Source organism: Barbus barbus (genome assembly GCF_936440315.1).
Source record: "Barbus barbus genome assembly, chromosome: 46".
Classification (NCBI taxonomy): Eukaryota; Metazoa; Chordata; class Actinopteri; order Cypriniformes; family Cyprinidae; genus Barbus; species Barbus barbus.
In genome coordinates, this window is record NC_136724.1 from 16,438,184 (window position 1) to 16,458,459 (window position 20,276).

Here is a 20,276-nt window from a genome sequence, read left to right on the forward strand (position 1 = left end):
ATCTTTGCTGCTCAATCTACCAGCCCCACATCATGTAATGTCCTCCTGTCTTGTCTAGGTATGTCATGAAATGTATTCCAGAGCCACGTCAATTTACATAATCTGCACTCTGTAAAAATGGTCTTTTTGTTTGTATATTGTTTTCTTTTACATTAAAACTTGCTTAAAATGTAAATAATAAACTGAGAAACAAAACATTTGTCAGCTCCGAGATTCATTACAAATTCATGAACACATATTGATGGTAGTACTGGAAGATCTCTTTATTGTTCTTCTTTTATAGGTACTTCAGATGGAATGTCTAGATCAATATTGTCATTATGATGATTTACGTGTCAGCGGTACACAAAATCATCTAACACATTTTGTATGTTTGGAACAGCATTTATCTATAAGCAGTGGTGTTTAACTCATAACAAAAAGAAACAAGCCCAAAACACTAATAGTATCACAAAATGCCCATTTTGCAGATACAAGATGGTTGGATGACAACACTAAAATATCAGGTAAGAGTTTTCACTGCAGGTAAACAGATTCTCCTAATGTGTTGAACATTAACACACCGTATGCATGCAAAAACGAGAGTATACTGGCAAAATCAACGACTATTTGAGCTTGATGACGATACACAAGGCCATGAAGGCTTGTTTTCACAGGAAAATGCTTGCATACTTCAGTCTGCTCTTCTGAATGCTTGGAGTTCAAGGAATCAAAGTGCATTCTTCATTGACTTAATTGAACATAAAAACTAACAAACCATATAACAAATATTTTAAAATAAATACTGAAATCTACACTTCAATAACATGAGTAAGGTACTATACGTCATTAAAAATGTTCCCTTGAGGTCTCACAAGACCCCCCAAACACAACACAAACCAGCAGATGTAGATGGTTTTGAATGTTTTCTATGGAAAGATTCTAACATGTGGAACAGTAACAGAACATCAGCTGATAAATATACAATCAGTCTGTATAAAAAAATCCAGCATGCCTGCAGAGTTTATATGGATGAATCTCATGAACATGAAAATGTACAAGATCATATTTTATCTCAAAAAAAAAAAAAAAAAAATTGTATTACATAAAAAACTAAATCAAACCTATTTTTGCACCATTAAGATTTTTTTAAACTGACATTATGAGAATTAAATACATTTTATTCCTCAATTTTTAGTACTGTGAACAATCGTTCAAAATTTTGTTCTTATACAGAAAAAAAAAAAAAAAAAAATTATATATATATATATATATATATATATATATATATATAAAATATTATATATATATATATATATGACGTTCTTCAAAGGTTTCATGAGATTCACCCTGGAGTGTTGCAGTAAAAACACAAACTTCTAAACAAATGTTCATTTTATGGAGTTTCAAAAAGCAAAAGTCAAAGAATATAGTTGTGCGTACAAAAGAATCACTGAGTGATAAATGACAGGGTGTTTTTTTTTTAAATAGGACACAGTTTAACAAAGTACAGTAACTAGCTTGGGCAAAGTGAAGCTTGTAGTTAAGCATCAGTTCCTTTAAACCAGACGAGCTGTCCCGTATTTCATCTAACAACCACTCTTCTTAGAATAATTGCACTCAAATAGTCCCAAACTGTGTCTGTGTTCAGAATTATTTTAAGACGAGGTCCTCTGGAAAACATTAACTCCATCAAAAGGAATGTCTGAGAAGTAGTGGTATAATAAAAATAAATATTAAGCTAAAACTCAGACTCAAAAGTCAGCCAAGTTGCTCCTATGAGTTTATATCTAACTATGCATTTTCTCTCAATCAAATGTTGCTGAAATCTAAACATCTAAACTTTCTGTTTCAACAAAGTCTGCAAGCAAATATCTTTTTATCAACTCAAATGTCACTATGCAGGGGCTATAATGTTAGAAAAGCAGTATATGTTTTTTAAGATGAAAAAAAAAAGAATAATTAATGACTATAGCACTAATGCTACAACAGCCTATAGTTGTGCATCCTTCTTCAAAGTTTACCACCGTCTCTCTTCATTTACATTAACAGGAAGTTCAGTATTGCCGAACTATAAGTGGATGTAGGTAATGTACTGCTTCTACTTACACTGAGGCCCAGCTCAGAATCAGCACATCCCTACACAAACACAGCCCTTGGGGGAAACATCAAATAAATGGGGGTTAAAATAAATAAATAAATATCTGAAATTATATTTGTTTAAAAGCGTATTCGATTTGTTTAAAAGTGCATTCCACCATGCTTGGAAATATCAGTTTGTCAGTATGCTCTGCTCCCAAAAAACATTTGGGTGCACCTAACAAGCAAACATCTGCTCACATTTCACCCAAAACATTAAAAGAAAAATAAGAAAATTTTGCTTTATGAAAATTATTCTAGGACCACTGAAATTGTTTTGCATTATGACATTTTCATGAGAATTCACCCTCAAATTCTCATTACTGTAATACAGTGAAAATATAATACTGTAATACAATGAAAATAATCTTGTCCGGACAGTTTTTTCCCAATTAAAATCAGTATAAATTAAACTCACAAATATGTAAATACATACTGAAAATACCTTAAATAAAATGTTAAATATTAATATTTATGATATATATTATTGTGTGTATATAAACAATAATTTTAATAATGCAATAACAATTAAAATGATTTTATAATTCAAAATAATACAAAAAATGACTAGTCTAATTGTACTACAAAGTTTAGTTTCTTTATGCAAAATATAAATTCATATTTTTCTTTTGATTTTAGGGTGAAAAATAACCTCGACATGCTCTTGAGAGTTTTTATGTAGTTTTGAGTTTAACCAAATTATTTTTAAATGAAATTTTTCATTTCAAATGATTTCTCCATTAGTCCGCTGCCAAGAAAACGGGAGTCGTAGCCACAGAAACTGTGGACAAACCTTCTCTCTAAGTGCTTGTGAGTGGCAGTAAAAAAAAAATGCTCTTTGTTTTGACCTTCTCAAACTCCAAGCGTCCTTCTCTGGCAGTTTTTGAAAATGAAACGAGGGAAGCTACTGTGTGGCACAATTAAAAAAAAGAACCAAAGTATCTAACACCCCAGCCACAAATGTTCACTCTTTCCTCTAACCGCCCTGGAAGACACTAAAAGGAGGTTCTGTATCTTACGTCTTTAGCTGCACAAAGGAGGAAGGAGCAGAGAATTAATGACACTTACATCATCCGCTCTTCTGCTCTGGAAATGCTAACAAGTATAGAACACTCAGCATTGATGTGATGTTGCCATGGCAACTGAAGCTAGACTATAGACGGTAGGTCTGTAATGGGTGCAGTGGGACATGGATGGAGCGAGTGCGATTATCTTTTGGCCTTGTATTTTGAGGCATCTCGGGGCTCTTTGCTCGGGTTGCTCCAGTCATCCGCTCCTGGGCCTCCTTGATAGTGTCGCCAAGCAGATTTGTTGAAGACGGGCAGACGCTCAAATGATTCGCTGGAGAGAGCCTGGTCAGAGAAGATGACAGGGTAGATGTCACTCAAAACCCATCAGTCGAACAATGAAATAAAGTGCAAATTGAGAGCTGCTTTTACCTTCAGGTAGATGACGGCATCGGTCCCTATGCCTTCCATCGAGTACAGTTTCAGGTCCCCTTGAAAGTAGCGGGCGTACAATCTGGATATCGGCAAACCATGTCCAAATCCAGCCTAGAGACGTGTGGAGATCAGATTACAGAGGACAATGCTACATTTAGAACTGTTGTTCAAGGTTAAAGTTGGTTGATTTCCCTAAAATTGTGTCATTCTTTATTCACCCTCATGTTCTTCCACACTGTTATGACTTTACTTTTCCTAGTGAACAAAAAATGAGAAGTTAGAATTGTGAAATTGTGTCGTGCAATTCTGAGAAAAAAGTCAGAATTATGAAGAAGCAATTACCCTTTTTTTTTTTTTTTTTATTTACACTGATTTCAGTTTTAGTAATTTTAGTACTTCAACATCAGAGGATTTTTACCAGTTTTTAGTTTTAGCCAACAAAAACTGAAACAATCTGATGGATTGTTTTTGGTGAAAAAAATATATTTTAGTATAATTATTATTTTAGTATAACAGAAAATGACTTCAATTTGGGGCTGTTTGGCTTTTTACATTTTTTTGTGTGTGTCCTTTTTGGAAAGCACATTCTGCTAAAAACATCTGTTTTTGTGTTCCACAATAAAGTCATACTGGTGTTTTGTAGCCACATGAGGATGACTAAGTGATGACAGGATGAAGTTTATTTGTTTTAAGAATATTGTAGGCACATTTCTTTACCAATGGCACTCGTTTCGAGCCCAGACTGGGTGTTGGTGCAGTTGAGTAGGTGTAGTTGAACAGCCTGTCAATCTTCCGTAAAGCCACACCCCCTCCCCTGTCACTGATCTATGATGAAAAACACAGGAAGTTTAGGATCAAGGCATGCCACACGTACATGTTTGCAAAGAAAACTGATTTGCAAGCAAACTGACCTTCACAGAGAGATCTTCCTTCCCCAGGGTCACTTTTGCTTTTATAAGAGGGAAACCCTCCTTACTACCCTCGTGGAGCTCATTGGTGGCCCTCATTGCGTTCTGAAAACACAAACAGAAGCGGTTACAACTACGTCAGAGCCTTGGGAAAAACACAAAAATAGGGGCTGCTAAATATTAAATTGCGTAAAACATGCTGGTACTTTGAAACATCATATTCAATATGCATCTGCAAGTTTGAGAAACATACCTTAAACAATTCAAACAGCATGTGGAACAAGTGTGAGGGGACGTACACAGCCTGGATGGGCTTTTGAGGAGCCTTTGCTACATAAAAAAGTAACATATTCATACGATTTTGGATCTCCAAAAGTTCTACATGAATTAGACACGAAGCAACTCTGAAACAAACATTATAAATGGAGTTTTGTGAAAGAATACAGACATGTACCATTGAATTCCTCTATCTTGAGTTCAGGGGCAGCTGAATAATATTGCTCACACACCATCTTGGCGGTCTCGTATGCATCTGAAAACATCACCACGCTGAATCAGTGGAGCACAAAATCCAAACAAAGATATGGATGGTTTACCTACACTACCATTCAAAATTTGGGGTTGGTAGAATTTATTTTATGCTTTTATGCTCACAAAGGCTGCATTTATTTGATCAAAATACAATAAAAACATTAAGATTATTAAATTTTATTACAATTTAAAATAACTGATTTCTATTTGAATATTTTTTTAAATGTAATTTATTCCTGTAATGGCAAAGCTAAATTTACAGCATCATTACTCCAGTCTTCACATGATTCTTCAAAAATCATTCTAATTCTGGTTTACTGCTCAAGAAACATTATTATTATCAAAGTTGAAATCGTTGTGCTGCTTAATATTTTTGTGATACATTTTTCAATATTCTTTGACAAATATAAAAGTTCAAAACAAGATTTTTTTTTTTTTTTATATTATAAACATTAAAAATGTTTTTACTGTCACTTTGGATAATGTGTCTGTGCTGAATAAAAGTATTTATTTTAAATAAATCAATAAAAATCAAATAAAGGAAAATAAAATAAAATCTTACAAACCCCAAACCTCTCAATAGTAGCGTATGTGACAGAGCAAAACAAAAACTCTCAACCTACCAGTCACCACCTCTGCAACATTGCAGTTGGGATCAATACTGCCAATGTGTTTTGGATGGGCTGGGTTGATGTCATTGCCAAAAAGGAGAGCTGTAATACAGAAAAAAGCAATTCCAATAAAACTCTATGAAAAGCTACGGTTCAGTATGTGGTGTCTTTTTTTAGCGTGACGTACTGTGCTGGTTGATGAGCATGCGAAAAGAGATTCGGTTGGTGTAGAAGCGGTCCAAAAAGTACTGGATGTTGGAGCTGACGAACGGATCGAAACCAAACTTCTCTTTATATTCAATTACACCCTGGGCCATTGTCGGGACCACATCATTGTGTCTATTCCTGATCTCAATAAGAGTCTCCAGAAAGCTAGAAAAACGTTGACAGGGAAAAAAAAAAAAAAAAAAAGTTTATTAAACAAATTTTGTACATCTTAAGAAGATAATTATAAACAAAGGGTTTTTAAATAAATATTGAAACAATATAGGCAATACTGAAATTCTATCTGAGATTGTTAAGCTGATTAGTTTTTTTTATATAATGGTCAATATCAAAATTCTATATTATTTTGTCAAAATAAATTAAAAATAAAACACTTTAAACTAGATTACATTTTGGAATGCTAAAAGTGAATTTAGGCAACGCAACATTAGAATTTACTGTATGAAAAATGGATAATTACTGAGATTTGCTAAAGACTACATTTATCAGTGCTATTAAATTATTAATTTTAAATTAGAATGAACAATAAAATATCCAATACTGGCTAATAAACATATCAAACACTAACCTCGTCATTATATTGTTTAGCTAAGGAAAACTGTAAGTACAGTAAACAAAACTTTGCTCTGTTTTTTTAGTCTTTCAGGCCACTTATAGCATTTTGTATAAATAATAAAGGCCATTGTATGTAGAAATGGCATGAGAGTAGGATTCTTCCTTTGTTTTTGCTGACCCAGCATGCATATTTGTTCTTTTCCACAGTCAGGGCACTATCTGATTCCTCTGTTCTCAACTCTGGCCTGAATTCACCTCGCCTGAAAATATAATAGCATGCCGTGCAACTGCCTGCAGAACAAGACCATCTAGATGGCTCACAAAAAGCAAAAAAAACATAAAAAGAGTCCTACTCACTCATTCAAGGCATGTGGGTCTTCTGGCTTCCTGTTCTCGAACTCTAGAAGTTCAAAAAAACTTTGCATGTACCTGTGAAGAGATTTTGCTTCAGTGAATGTTCATCTGACGTCCTCCATTTTGAACTCATTTATACTAACCATTTCTGCACCAGTTTGACTGAAGGTTGACTGAGGAGCTTGTCAGGCAGCAGATTGACCTCTCTCATAGTGTTAGCCAGACGCACCGGCAGCTCCTTCCGCAGGAACATGTAAGACGTCTTCTCACACGCATTATCCCTACCTGAAAATCCAGCATCCAGAAACATAAACAACTGGGAAAACACCGGGCTGTTAGTGTTTACAGATGGGAAAGTGCAGCAAAATGCTTTATCATCCATACCCGAAACCTAAGACACCTGCAAAGCACTAAACAACGTCTGAACACAAAACAAAAAAACTCATTTCAACTATTATATTCTACATAGCCAATCTAAACTGCTTGGCTGTGTGTATCTTCACAGAGCTACTGAATATTATCGGGCTACCTCTAATCTGGTAAATGCAACTATGCCATGAAAATAGTAATATATTATAAACATTAACATCATGACTTTATGAAAAGCTGCTTTGAAACTCTTGTGTATTTGGAAAAGTGATACAAATAAAATTCACTTTTACTTTAGGCCTCCAGAGCGCACCAATGTTTTCTGAAACATCACAAGTAGGATTAACTATCCCTATCATTTATTTATGAGTGTAACTAATATCATAATTAGCCTTGTTGCATAAGCCTTTTTCTGACTCAGTCCTTTCTGTGCCATTATATACTGTTTCTGTTCAATGGACCATTTCCAAAAATTCTAATTAATGAAACTCTTATTGCTCCACAGTGACATGGTTTAGGACAACGGGGGATTTTTAATGGCAGAAATGCTCATTTTAGGCTATACTATCCATGTCAAAACCAACTTATTGTTGTGTTTGACTTCACCTAGGTGTAGTTGATATCACACACTTCATATTGTATTTACATGAAGAGCCTCTCCCTCTTATTAAAGTACTTAGAGGGAGTTCAGTAAGATTAACGGACAGGTATTTAATATTCATGTTATTACGTTTAATAGTATTATAATATGAGATGGTTCATATGCAAACGAGTGTATGACATTAACAAGTAACACGATAAATGACCTTAAATATTTGAAGGACATACAGTGGGCAAATTCAATGATTCTACTGTGTATAATGATTTATAAAACATCTTTAACTTTGGAAATCATTAGGTGGCATATCTCGTATAGTCATAAAAACAACTATTTCAGGCAGAAACGAATGTTGTGTGAATGTTTTCTTGTTTACCAGATTTGTCGCATTTACAATTAACAGATCTGAACACTAAACATACACTAAAACAATGAGGGGTTATAAAACATGCTTATTTTATGAGACAATCAACATAATCATGCTGCTGTCAGAGGATGCGCTCGCACTTACCGAATTCCAGAAACTGTTTTATTGACAGAGGCGATGGAGAAAACCTTGAATAATATTCTATCTTTGGTAAATGGTCCTTCAGAAGAAATGCGTACAGTCTCATTGTGGAGGAAATGTGAACCGAGGGAGGCCAGGCCGGTTATGAAAAGAAATCCTTATATTGGGATCATGTCAGGGATCGTCCAAAGAGTAGAGTTCACCGCAACATCCGTATCCGAAAATTCACCTCCGTTTCATATTATTTTCATATATATTTTATAGCATAACACTGCATTATACGTGTATGCCTTGTGTTTTCCCGCACAGCCACTGTTGCGCTAAACAGCACGTACACAAGAGCGAACACACAACCGACCTTGATTTAAACAGCGAGCGCTGTGATTGGCTGGGAAGAACACGGAAAAAAGTCAGTGCTTTGTAATTGGTCCATCCAGTTACCTGAATGAAACGCCTAAGTGGGGAGTTAGGTTGCAGAACAGCGGTTCTTTTGTATGTTGTTTATGTTATTTACTTTTGTGTATAACTTCCTGCAAAACCAAGGTTTAATGCTACATGTTTATTATTAATTCTGAGACCCACGTGACACAAACTTCCATTTTATGGAAACAGCACGTTTCCATAAATGTATATATTTATTTATATATTTTACAGCTGTAATTAATATTTTAGCTTTTATTACTATATTTTTAGTTAGCCTACATTTTAAGTTATTTTGTTTAGTTAAATTGTATATGCTTTTTGTCATATTGTCACCAAGCATTTTGTTTAAATCACTATTAAATAAACTTAGTTTGATCAATTTTATTACTTCAATTTTTATTTATCATTTAGTTTTTTCCATCCAATATGTATAGTTTACTTTATTTCACCTTTATTTCAATTAGGTTGCCTATTTTAATAGTTACAATATCAATAACAACATAAAACAAATCACATGATTACTGGAAAAATCTGTATTCAACAGTAGGACGTGACAGATTTTACAGTACAAAGGGTAATATATCAACATTCAATTTATCAACATAATGAATCCTGACCTTTATACAATTCCAAAAGTCTTTTATGCAGCCTGCCATCAAGCCATAGAAATGACTTTATCTCACTTCATCAGGAACGTGCAACATGACTCACAAGATCAACTAAAGCTTTGTAGTTCTGACTGCCCAGATTGACGCACCCAATACAAAGTGTAAACATCAATATCAATCAGGGCCCTCAAAGCCATGGTTGACTCTACAGTCAAATTCTATGGCCAAATAAATTGCAGTACATACACTGTACATACATATAGAAAATACAAAGTTAATGACCATCATTGTTCAATTTATTTCAACAAACCAGCCGCAAAAATATAACAAACTCTCAATCACACGCAACAGTCGGTTCTTCTCAGGCAATATCTACGGCTTTCTTTGAGGTGAGGGCAGTCTTTGTCTCCTCAACATCATCATCCAGATCTGGTATGGGGTCATACTGACGTCTATATAAAACGCGGGTCACTAGTGTGATGATGAACATCTCCACGATCAATAGCTGCTGACTTATCACTGTGAAAAGAAATTGAGGGTGTTTTTATGAACCATTAAAGTCTGACAGACACTTAAGTGGGTGTGGGGAAATTATGTAAGAGTTAAAAGGACAGTTCACCCCAAAAAATGAAATTTTGTTGCCTCCTGTCTCTTGAAAACTGTATGACTTTCTTTCTTCTGTAGAACAGTTTGGTGTAACACAAAATGATTACTTTTATGCTGCTTTTTAAAGGCTGACAACTGCTACTCCCCATCCACTTTCATTATATGGAAGACATCAGCTCATTCTGCTAAACTTCACTTTTTGTATTTTACAGAAGAAAGTAGAAACTCGTACAGGAATAACAATAATGAGAATACTTATTTAACTTAATAATTTAACAGGAATTTTAAGTTGCATTCTGCCACATGATGGTACTCACAGTTTCCACGGGTCTGGGACGTGTAGGGCGGTGCACAGGCAATAGTCCCGTTCATTGCCAGTATGTTGATGATAGCAGTTTGCAGCTGGCTGAGAATCAGCACCAACTACGGGCAGACACAACTGTTGAATCACTGGTAGCATTCAATCCAGCAATACTAAGCACCAAGTATGTTCTAAAACAGCAAGTAATAAGTACAAAGAAAACAAAACAAAACAAACCTGATACATGGCATATTTAGGAACCATTTTAAGGGTGCGCAATGCCTCTCGCACATGCATGAACATGATCGCAACAGGCCAAAGGGCGATAATGGTGAGAACACCTATAAAGCAGTTTATCCATATGGATGCTCCACTGGCTGAAACCTAAAGATCAGAGAAAGAGACATTTTGCACTCTTGTCTTTCTCAGTAAAATTAGGTATTCAAATATTTGCACACTCTATACTTACATCAGCTACACTGAAGTTGCCATTCGACCAGAGGACTATAGAAAGGATGGTTAAGACCAATTTCATCAGCGCAAACTGGTAGGACCCCAGTTTCAATATGAACAGAGATCGTCTGAAAAAGCAAAGCACAATATTTGAAGAAAATTCAACTATTTTGGTTTCGGTTTTCAGATTTGACATTCCAAGTCACATGAGCCCACCCACATCTCATTCAACTGTTTGTGTTGGGTTTGATAATGGAACTCTTACATAACACTGATATAAAGCCAATGCCACCTAGGAAACACAAACTGCTCCTTTCTTTCAGATAGCAAAGGGTGCAATGGCCCTGAGGTGCCCATTTTAAGTTACACACTAAGCATTATAAAGACCTCATGTTTGCAGAAGAGTTGAATGGCCAGAGGTGCACTCATCCTGATGACATCCAGTCAAAGATATGGGCCGTTAATTGCAAAGATGTCAGTTTCAGAATGTTTATTAGTGATATGCAGGTGCAATTTAGTTAATAAGAGCAATTTGTTTATTTCTACACAGGCTGCTGTTCAGGATATTCCTTTGGTCTGAGGAAAACTGGCCCTCTGGCTTCTCCCAAGGTTTTTTTTTTATTTGTTCTCCATCAGTGTTACCTGATGGAATCTTGGATCCTTGCCACTGTCACCTTTGATTGACTGCACTGACACTATTGGATGTGAACAAACTTTTTACTTAATTGAAATGGATAGTTATCTGTCATAATTGATTAACTCTGCAACAATGACCCTGTTGTTGCTGAATCAACTTAGAACTGACTTGAACTTAATAATGACAATATTGCTCTTCTATAGAGCTGCTTATGGCTGAACTAAACTTGTTTCATAATTCGATGAACTTTGAATTATTTTTTTAAACTAAACTAAGTTGAACACTAAGTTTACACTATTGTCTTTTTAGAGCTGCTTTACAGCTAAAATTGTATTTCTTTCATAATTGAATATATATTGAATTTAAGATGAGAAAAATGAGGCTGTGAGGACTCGTAACTTTCATACCTCTCTATGAGGTTTTTGTCCATCGAAAGTTTCAACTTTCATCAGCTGAACAATCGGTATGTTGTCAAACAACAGTGCAATCCACTGAATGCACCATATTTTATCCATCATACCTGTGAAAAAAAAAAATATATGGCACTACCCTGACCAAGGCCTATTGTCCACATCCACATTTTTTTTTTCTAAAACTAGTGCTGTCAAACGACTAATCGCGATTAATCGCATCCAAAATAAAATATTTTGTTTACATAATGTGTGTACTGTGTATATGTATTATGTATATATAAATACACACACATCCATGTATATATTTCAGATTTTTTTATATATATATATATATATATATATATATATATATTAAATATATTTATTTATAATATAAATTATATGAATATAAATATAGACATGTATACATATATTTTTTCAAAATATATACTGTGTGTGTGTGTGTGTGTGTGTGTGTGTGTGTATATACACACATAATATGCATACATATATATATATATATATATACATAATAAATATACACAGAACACACACAAAAATATTATTCAAACAAAAACTTTTATTTTGGATGCGATTAATCGCGATTAATCATTTGACAGCACTATCTAAAACATAAACAATAATAATAATAATAATAAAAACTTTTTACCTAATAAAATATTTTGCAACTTGCCATAAAAATGTATACTTGTTATAAAAATACCCACTGAGTTTTAAGATTTTATTAATTTACTTTATTTCCTGGTCTAATTATATTTTTATATATTTTATATATATTATATTATATTATATATATTGTTGAGAGGTGACTTTAAATAAGAACTTGATTTTTAGTTATCTTAGTTTTTATTAATATCTGACGTTAAATCATTTTAAGTCCTCTTGAGGCCCCCAAGTGGGCCCTTTTTGAGCTTCATAGCAACAACCCACAACAAGCTAGCATTATAGCAGTGATTTATGGCAAGTCAAATCTTCTTGGGTCTGATGGCATGTGACAAGCACACTTTAAGGTTTGCTTACCGTGTGATGGGGACGTTTGGCAGACATGGACAGCAGCAGCAGCAAGGCCCTGTGCTGATCTTAAATGACTTATTCTCTGAGTGCCTGAGAAATGCATTGTCTCCTCCGACCTCTTCAATCATGAGAATCAGGAATTTGAATACCACAATTGCAAAGTATCTGCCAGTCAAGTCAGAAATATGTTCATTTGTGTCACGGTTGCACACACACCCACAAATTCTTTCAAAGTTCTGTACACTGGAAAATATCTGGGACAGAAAGTAATTCTTGAAGAGTGAAAACAATGTTTAACTGCTACTGAATTACATTGAATACATCATTCATGCTTCATTTTTCAGTGCATTCCTCACTGGGGTAAAGTACTTAGAATGTTAAGAGTGAACTCACGTGGCTGATGTCATATCAGTGAACATTGTGGCCCTTGGAACCCACATGCCCAAACAAGACATGGTAGCAATGACCTGAAAAAGATAAAGATAAATATAATGCCTTAGAAGAAGATGAACTTGAGACTCATAATCACTCATACAGGTCATAATGCACAAGAAATGACTAACTGTACCATTGCCTCAGCTTCCGTCTGGGTGGGATACAGATAAAGCTCATATTTGACATATCAGTTCTAATTAGGAGTGATGAATTATTTAAAAACTTTTTTAAATAATAGATTGTAAAATACCTGAAGGCAGGGAGGGAACGTAAATGATAACACAAATAACAAAGCAGATAAAAAGGACAGATGTTCGACTGATAGAACTCACCGGTGCTGCTCCGGTTACCCAGATGATTACACTTTTCTTATTTGGAGGTACTTTCTTATAGATGTAGATGCATTCTTCAATGAAAACCAGCATGGACACTGTGGCCATTAAAGTCAGCAAAGAGAAGTGGACAATGCCAAAGATATCCAGCTCTGTAAAACGCAAACACCACCATCAGAAGATTCACATGGCTACATCACTGTCTATACTTTTTTTGGCATTATCCTAATGGAAGCATTGTTATAAAACTAAAACTATTTTAAATAGTTTTTGGTCAGCTGAAATAAGACTAAAATCTAAATATTAGTTGAGAAACATATTTATCTAATTTAGCTGCAAAGGCAACATTTCCAATCTTCATTTTAAGCTAAATGAAATGCTAAATAATATATATATATATATATATACAAACCCGACTCCAAAAAAGTTGGGACACTGTACAAATTGTGAATAAAAACAGAATGCAATGATGTGGAAGTTTCAAATTTCAATATTTTATTCAGAATACAACATAGATGACATATCAAATGTTTAAACTGAGAAAATGTATAATTTTAAGGGAAAAATACGTTTATTTTAAATTTCATGGCATCAACACATCTCAAAAAAGTTGGGACAAGGCCATGTTTACCACTGTGTGGCATCCCCTCTTCTTTTTATAACAGTCTCCAAACATCTGGGGACTGAGGAGACAAGTTGCTCAAGTTTAGGAATAGGAATGTTGTCCCATTCTTGTCTAATACAGGCTTCTAGTTGCTCAACTGTCTTAGGTCTTCTTTGTCGCATCTTCGTCTTTATGATGCGCCAAATGTTTTCTATGGGTGAAAGATCTGGACTGCAGGCTGGCCATTTCAGTACCCGGATCCTCCTTCTACGCAGCCATGATGTTGTAATTGATGCAGTATGTGGTCTGGCATTGTCATGTTGGAAAATGCAAGGTCTTCCCTGAAAGAGACACCGTCTGGATGGGAGCATATGTTGTTCTAGAACTTGGATACACCTTTCAGCATTGATGGTGCCTCTCCAGATGTGTAAGCTGCCCACGCCACACGCACTCATGCAACCCCATACCATCAGAGATGCAGGCTTCTGAACTGAGCGCTGATAACAACTTGGGTTGTCCTTGTCCTCTTTAGTCCGGATGACATGGCGTCCCAATTTTCCAAAAAGAAATTCGTCTGACCACAGAACAGTTTTCCACTTTGCCACAGTCCCTTTTAAATAAGCCTTGGCCCAGAGAAAACGCCTGCGCTTCTGGATCGTGTTTAGATATGGCTTCTTTTTTGACCTATAGAGTTTTAGCCGGCAACGGCGAATGGCACGGTGGATTGTGTTCACCGACCATGTTTTCTGGAGGTATTCCTGAGCCCATGTTGTGATTTCCATTACAGTAGCATTCCTGTATGTGATGCAGTGCCGTCTAAGGGCCCGAAGATCACGGGCATCCAGTATGGTTTTCCGGCCTTGACCCTTACGCACAGAGATTGTTCCAGATTCTCTGAATCTTTGGATGATATTATGCACTGTAGATGATGATAACTTCAAACTCTTTCCAATTTTTCTCTGAGAAACTCCTTTCTGATATTGCTCCACTATTTTTCGCCGCAGCATTGGGGGAATTGGTGATCCTCTTGCCATCTTGACTTCTGAGAGACACTGCCACTCTGAGAGGCTCTTGTTATACCCAATCATGTTGCCAATTGACCTAATAAGTTGCAAATTGGTCCTCCAGCTGTTCCTTATATGTACATTTAACTTTTCCGGCCTCTTATTGCTACCTGTCCCAACTTTTTTGGAATGTGTAGCTCTCATGAAATCCAAAATGAGCCAATATTTGGCATGACATTTCAAAATGTCTCACTTTCAACATTTGATATGTTATCTATATTCTATTGTGAATAAAATATAAGTTTATGAGATTTTTAAATTATTGCATTCCTTTTTTATTCGTAATTTGTACAGTGTCCCAACTTTTTTTGAATCGGGTTTGTATATTAGTGCTGTCAAACGATTAATCATGATTAATCGCATCCAAAATAAAAAATTTTGTTTACATAATATATGTGTGTACTGTGTATATTTATTATGTATATATAAATACACACACATGCATGTATATATTTAAGAAAAATATGTTACGTTTATATATTAAATATATTTATATATGATATAAATTATATGAATACAAATATATACATGTAAATATTTTCAAAATATATGCTGTATGTGTGTGTCTTTATAAATATACACAATACACACACATATATTATGTAAACAAAAACTTTTATTTTGGATGCGATTAATCGTGATTAATCGTTTGACAGCACTAATATATATATATATATATATATATATATATATATATAAATACATATATATATATATATATAAATTACTAAAATGAAAATGAAAATTATTAAAAGATTTAAACTATTTTTGGACCAATTAAAACAATAATAATAAAAAAAGAAAAGAATAAAACTGTTAAAGTCAGTGTAAAGACAATTCTGATAATTGTTTCTAAACACATTACAAATGTTAGAAATGTATTGCTGAAACACATTACAAAGACTCTGAACTATGTAGTACTGAATTGTGGAGTTAAATCGTTAAACAGTTTTTCACCAATTATGTGTTCAGGATTTTTTGGGCGGGGCTAAAACGGTGGATCGGTGACGCAATGGAGCCACCGAGCGCCCCTAACACTATAATAACTGTTTCATAAGCAGGCACTGCTGGCTTGGCAGTTAGCCTATAAGCACAATTTCACACCACATCGGTATTTTCTGTGACTATATTTAATCAGTCATGGTATGACAGTGGAATATTTACCGTTAGTCTGTTGTTTAATGAACATGGTTTGCTTTTGTCATACTCAGAATTTCTTAAAAAAATTTAATTTCCTGTGAAACCAAAAGACTATGCTGTTATTTTTGATGCAATTTCAAGTAAAGTTGTTTCATTATTACGTAATTCTGCTCACTGCATTAATGCTGACCAACAGCCATTGAATTGTGATATAATATTTATTGGTGATATTAATATTGTTAAAGATAAATGCAGTAATAGATATATTAGAAATATGTTAAAGAAGAATTTTGTGCCTTGCTCAACAGTCTTATGTCTCTAACTTCATCTCTAGGATGTTTGGAACAGTAATACATATAGGAATGTATGATGTCATATTTGTTTTTGTACAAGAGCACATTGATTCTAGAAGTACAATTTCTTTTCTTACACAACTAATTATTTTACTTGGAAAGTATCATATTCATGTAAAGAAATTGGCTAAAGCTAAGCCAAACTGTGAACATTTTATTAAAGAAATGAAACTATATGGTACTAATTTGCACAATATTAGAAACAGAAAAGCTAAAAAGACCTATGAAGCATTATGTCAGTTTACTTTACTTACTTTTTACTTTTAGTCATTTAGCAGACGCTTTTATCCAAAGCGTCTTACAAATAAGAAAAATTAACTAAAACTAAAAGTTAACTCTCTGTAAATACTCGATACACACCCATTTAAGAAAATACAGAAATTAAATAAAATTGACAAATGCATACAACAACAACATTTCAATAGTAAACATATAAAGGAAAAAAAAATAAAAATAAAAATAAAAAGCGATACTAATATCATTGCTGGTGTCCTAGCCCGGTGGAGTCGCACGGTAGATATGATATATATATTTATATAAACGGTATATAGGCTATATATATATATATATATATATTCTCTCTTTCTCTGTATACCCTTTCTCATTTGTTTTTGTTATTTTCTTTTCTACTACTGTTGTGAGATGTATGTGTTTGTATTAATATGTACATAATTGCATAATAAAAAAAATAAAACAAACTGTAATAACTGTTGAGAGGTCAAGTTCTTAGTTTGTCTTTTTGAATGTCTGTGATGTTAGATATACAGTAGTCTCAGCCTCAGACGTCACGCCCACGGACCGTCTGATGCATACGGCACACTTTTCTGGAAACACTTCAGTAATGTTGAAGTCGTAATCTGATTGGTTGAATTAAACCGGATTTCCGGGAGACGCGAGTGTCGCGTTTATTTTCGGTCCGCCGGGAAACAAAGATGCCGTGGCGCCAAACCCCCTCACGAAAGAAGAAAGCCGTTTTTTATCATTCAAATTTGGCTGGGTGGTTAATAACACATTTTTCTGTTGTGTGAGAAACTCAGAACACATATTTTAATATCACTTTACACGGACTTTAAAGGCACGCAGCATGGAATAAAAAGGACAACAATTTTATAACCTCCCACATCATATCCTTGTCCTTTTTTGTGTGTGTGACCATCAAATATCAAACTACTGTAAATAGTGTAATAAATAAATCTTAACAAAATCATTAAAAAAAATATATATATATATAAAGTATAAAAGCTAATTCAATATATGAATACATACTATAATAGTAAATAATACTAATATAATGCATTTTTAATAGTGGAAAATGTACAAATAATGATAGATGATTTAGGTTAGTCATCCCTTAAGTTTAGAAAACACATTATTTAACTAATTTCCGAACAATGAAAACACTTAAACATATTACATGGAATAAAAGGACAATTATAGATTTATAGAGGCAAAAAGTATATAACTTTTAAAACCATCATATCCTTTTGAAAACTTATAAATCACCTCCTAACTATCCATGTGTTTCCACTAAGAATGAAGTACAGAAAGAAAGAAGTGATCAAATCTAGTCAGTGTTTAACTGAGAATTTCAGGAATAACGGTTTCACAACCTTGCAAACCCATGTTGTGCTGTGTGTGGGACGTAAATCCATACCAGCCCATGCATGCCGAAGCCATTTGAGATTGCATGTTTGACACATGGTGCTGGTGTGTAGTTTTACACAAACCAGTGTCCGGAGTTTCATTCTGATGTGATGTTTCCTGTTGTTTACAAAATGACCTTCTAAAGTCTTCGTCAATCACGGTACATCCACTTTCTTGCAAGTCGTTTTAACAAGAACACATCCGCCTTACACATTATTGTGCATGTGCACAGTTCACTTGAGGACAAATCTACCTTTACGTATACAATCACGCATGTTACTCTCTTCCCACCCTCTACTGTGAGTTTGAGTAAAGGTGTAACAATTAAAACAAGAATATGGGTTTGACACACACATATAGTTTACAACAGTTGAGGGTGACAACCTGGAAAGAATCCACATTTAGTGCCATTCAACATTATCATGCAAACTCAAGTTCAAGAGCGCTGAACCACAGGACAATCACTTCTTATCAACATTGAGTGGCAAGCAGTGTAAGATATTACCTATTGCTTTCATGGGCCTTTTTTTATACCTTTATGAGTTTTTCTATGACCATATATAAAAACACACAACCATCCATTTTATCAATCAATGCTTTTATGTGAAAAATTAAGAGTGAGGCCATCAAACTTCAAATGTAACTGTAAATAATCTACAAGATATGCCTTGCTAGAGTACATTAAATATTATACTCTGATCCATACGTTTGATTATACAACTCTGTATCATCACAGAAGAGTTTATGTAAATGCTGTTTAACGGTGTTTGCATTTGGGGTAACTTGAAAAACACTTTATTTTGATAGTCCTCAAAATCAACTAATTCTCATTAATTTGCAACTACATGTCTACTAACTCTCAGAGTATACTGTTAGGTTAGGTTTAAGGTTAGTATAATAAGTTGACATATTCTTTCAAAGTTTCTCATAGTCAGTATGTTGTATGTTGTGGACCCATCTAAATAAAGTGTTAGAAGATATTAAGCAGTCAGTCTGCTAATACTCTAATGACTGCTAGTTGCAAAGTTACTTACTGTTAATGTCTAATGACCATCAAAATAAAGTGTTTCCAAAAAATACAATATTCAAGAATTTTTTTTAAATATTACCACAGTAATTTATGCCGATTTGGAGACTGTTGGCTATATAATATATTTATATATTGTAATTAAATGGAAAAAATCGGCATAATTTCCACCTCTATAGTTATTGTTCCTGAAGTATAATAATAATAAAAATGGGGTCTCCTTAAAATAGTGTAAAAAGCCTTCTGAAGCTTATAACAACTATTTTTCTGAGAATGGTGGATAATGCTATTTACTACAGCAGGATTGTGCTATGGTTACAATGGCAAGGTTTTTACTACGTTTATTTCATATTTTCACATATCTACATTAATAACAACAAACATTCTACAGTAAGAGCAACTTTAGGTTTTGACTGCTGTTTTAAACACAAGTTTAACATTATAATTAACATTAGGTAACAACTTTCTGTAGAAATAGCCTAACAAATGAAAGATACTTACGCTTAATAACATCTTTAGAGTACGGAGCCTCTGCCCTGCATTGCGGATCAAAAAGTGTGAAATTGGACATTTCCATCTTGACACTCAGCGTTTATTAACGAGATCCAAGGCAAACTATAATCCGTGAAAACCCCACTGTCCTCACCACAGGTTAGTTTCAGCATGCATGAAACTGAGAGGAAAGCAGGCTGGTGTTCTGTAGAAGAATCCCTGCACTTGTTAAAGGGGCCGCCCATGAAAGGGGTAAATATTGATGATGTGACCAATAGCGTCACACTCACACAAACAACTCCAGAATGCTATAAAATGATTCGGTAAAGTAGATGATAGGCATTTTATTACCTTAAAAAACACATACTATTGTATAAATCAATCGTGATAGTAGTTACTATAAACGTCAGTGTATATAAAAAAAATAAAATAGTAATTGTGGAATTTTTGGCTTCCATATTTGTTTCTTCTTTTATTTCTAATGAAACTACGGTTAAATCGGTTAAGGGAA

At 34.2% G+C, this 20,276-nt stretch overlaps 2 protein-coding genes across 3 annotated transcripts; both read right to left on the reverse strand.

The window, feature by feature from the left end:
- Positions 1 to 2,755: 2,755 nt before the first annotated feature.
- On the reverse strand, positions 2,756 to 8,599 carry LOC306864713 (pyruvate dehydrogenase (acetyl-transferring) kinase isozyme 3, mitochondrial-like). 2 transcript variants are annotated; one of them, XM_079408904.1, is made up of 11 exons: positions 8,223 to 8,599; positions 6,888 to 7,029; positions 6,748 to 6,819; positions 5,798 to 5,982; positions 5,623 to 5,712; positions 4,923 to 5,000; positions 4,722 to 4,798; positions 4,472 to 4,573; positions 4,278 to 4,385; positions 3,558 to 3,671; positions 2,756 to 3,470 (listed from the first exon to the last, which is right to left on the reverse strand). In XM_079408904.1, exons 1-11 carry the CDS (start codon positions 8,323 to 8,325, stop codon positions 3,327 to 3,329), a joined length of 1,215 nt encoding a protein of 404 aa, XP_079265030.1. In that variant the 5' UTR covers positions 8,326 to 8,599; the 3' UTR covers positions 2,756 to 3,326. The 2 variants fall into 2 exon arrangements, with proteins under 2 accessions (XP_079265030.1, XP_079265029.1); XM_079408903.1 differs by having other exon boundaries at positions 4,917 to 5,000; positions 8,223 to 8,554.
- Positions 8,600 to 9,028: 429 nt separating this feature from the next.
- On the reverse strand, positions 9,029 to 20,034 carry LOC306864717 (organic solute transporter subunit alpha). The gene is made up of 8 exons (XM_079408909.1): positions 19,775 to 20,034; positions 13,442 to 13,593; positions 13,068 to 13,141; positions 12,681 to 12,839; positions 10,627 to 10,738; positions 10,395 to 10,541; positions 10,174 to 10,279; positions 9,029 to 9,769 (listed from the first exon to the last, which is right to left on the reverse strand). Exons 1-8 carry the CDS (start codon positions 19,848 to 19,850, stop codon positions 9,612 to 9,614), a joined length of 984 nt encoding a protein of 327 aa, XP_079265035.1. The 5' UTR covers positions 19,851 to 20,034; the 3' UTR covers positions 9,029 to 9,611.
- Positions 20,035 to 20,276: the final 242 nt, after the last annotated feature.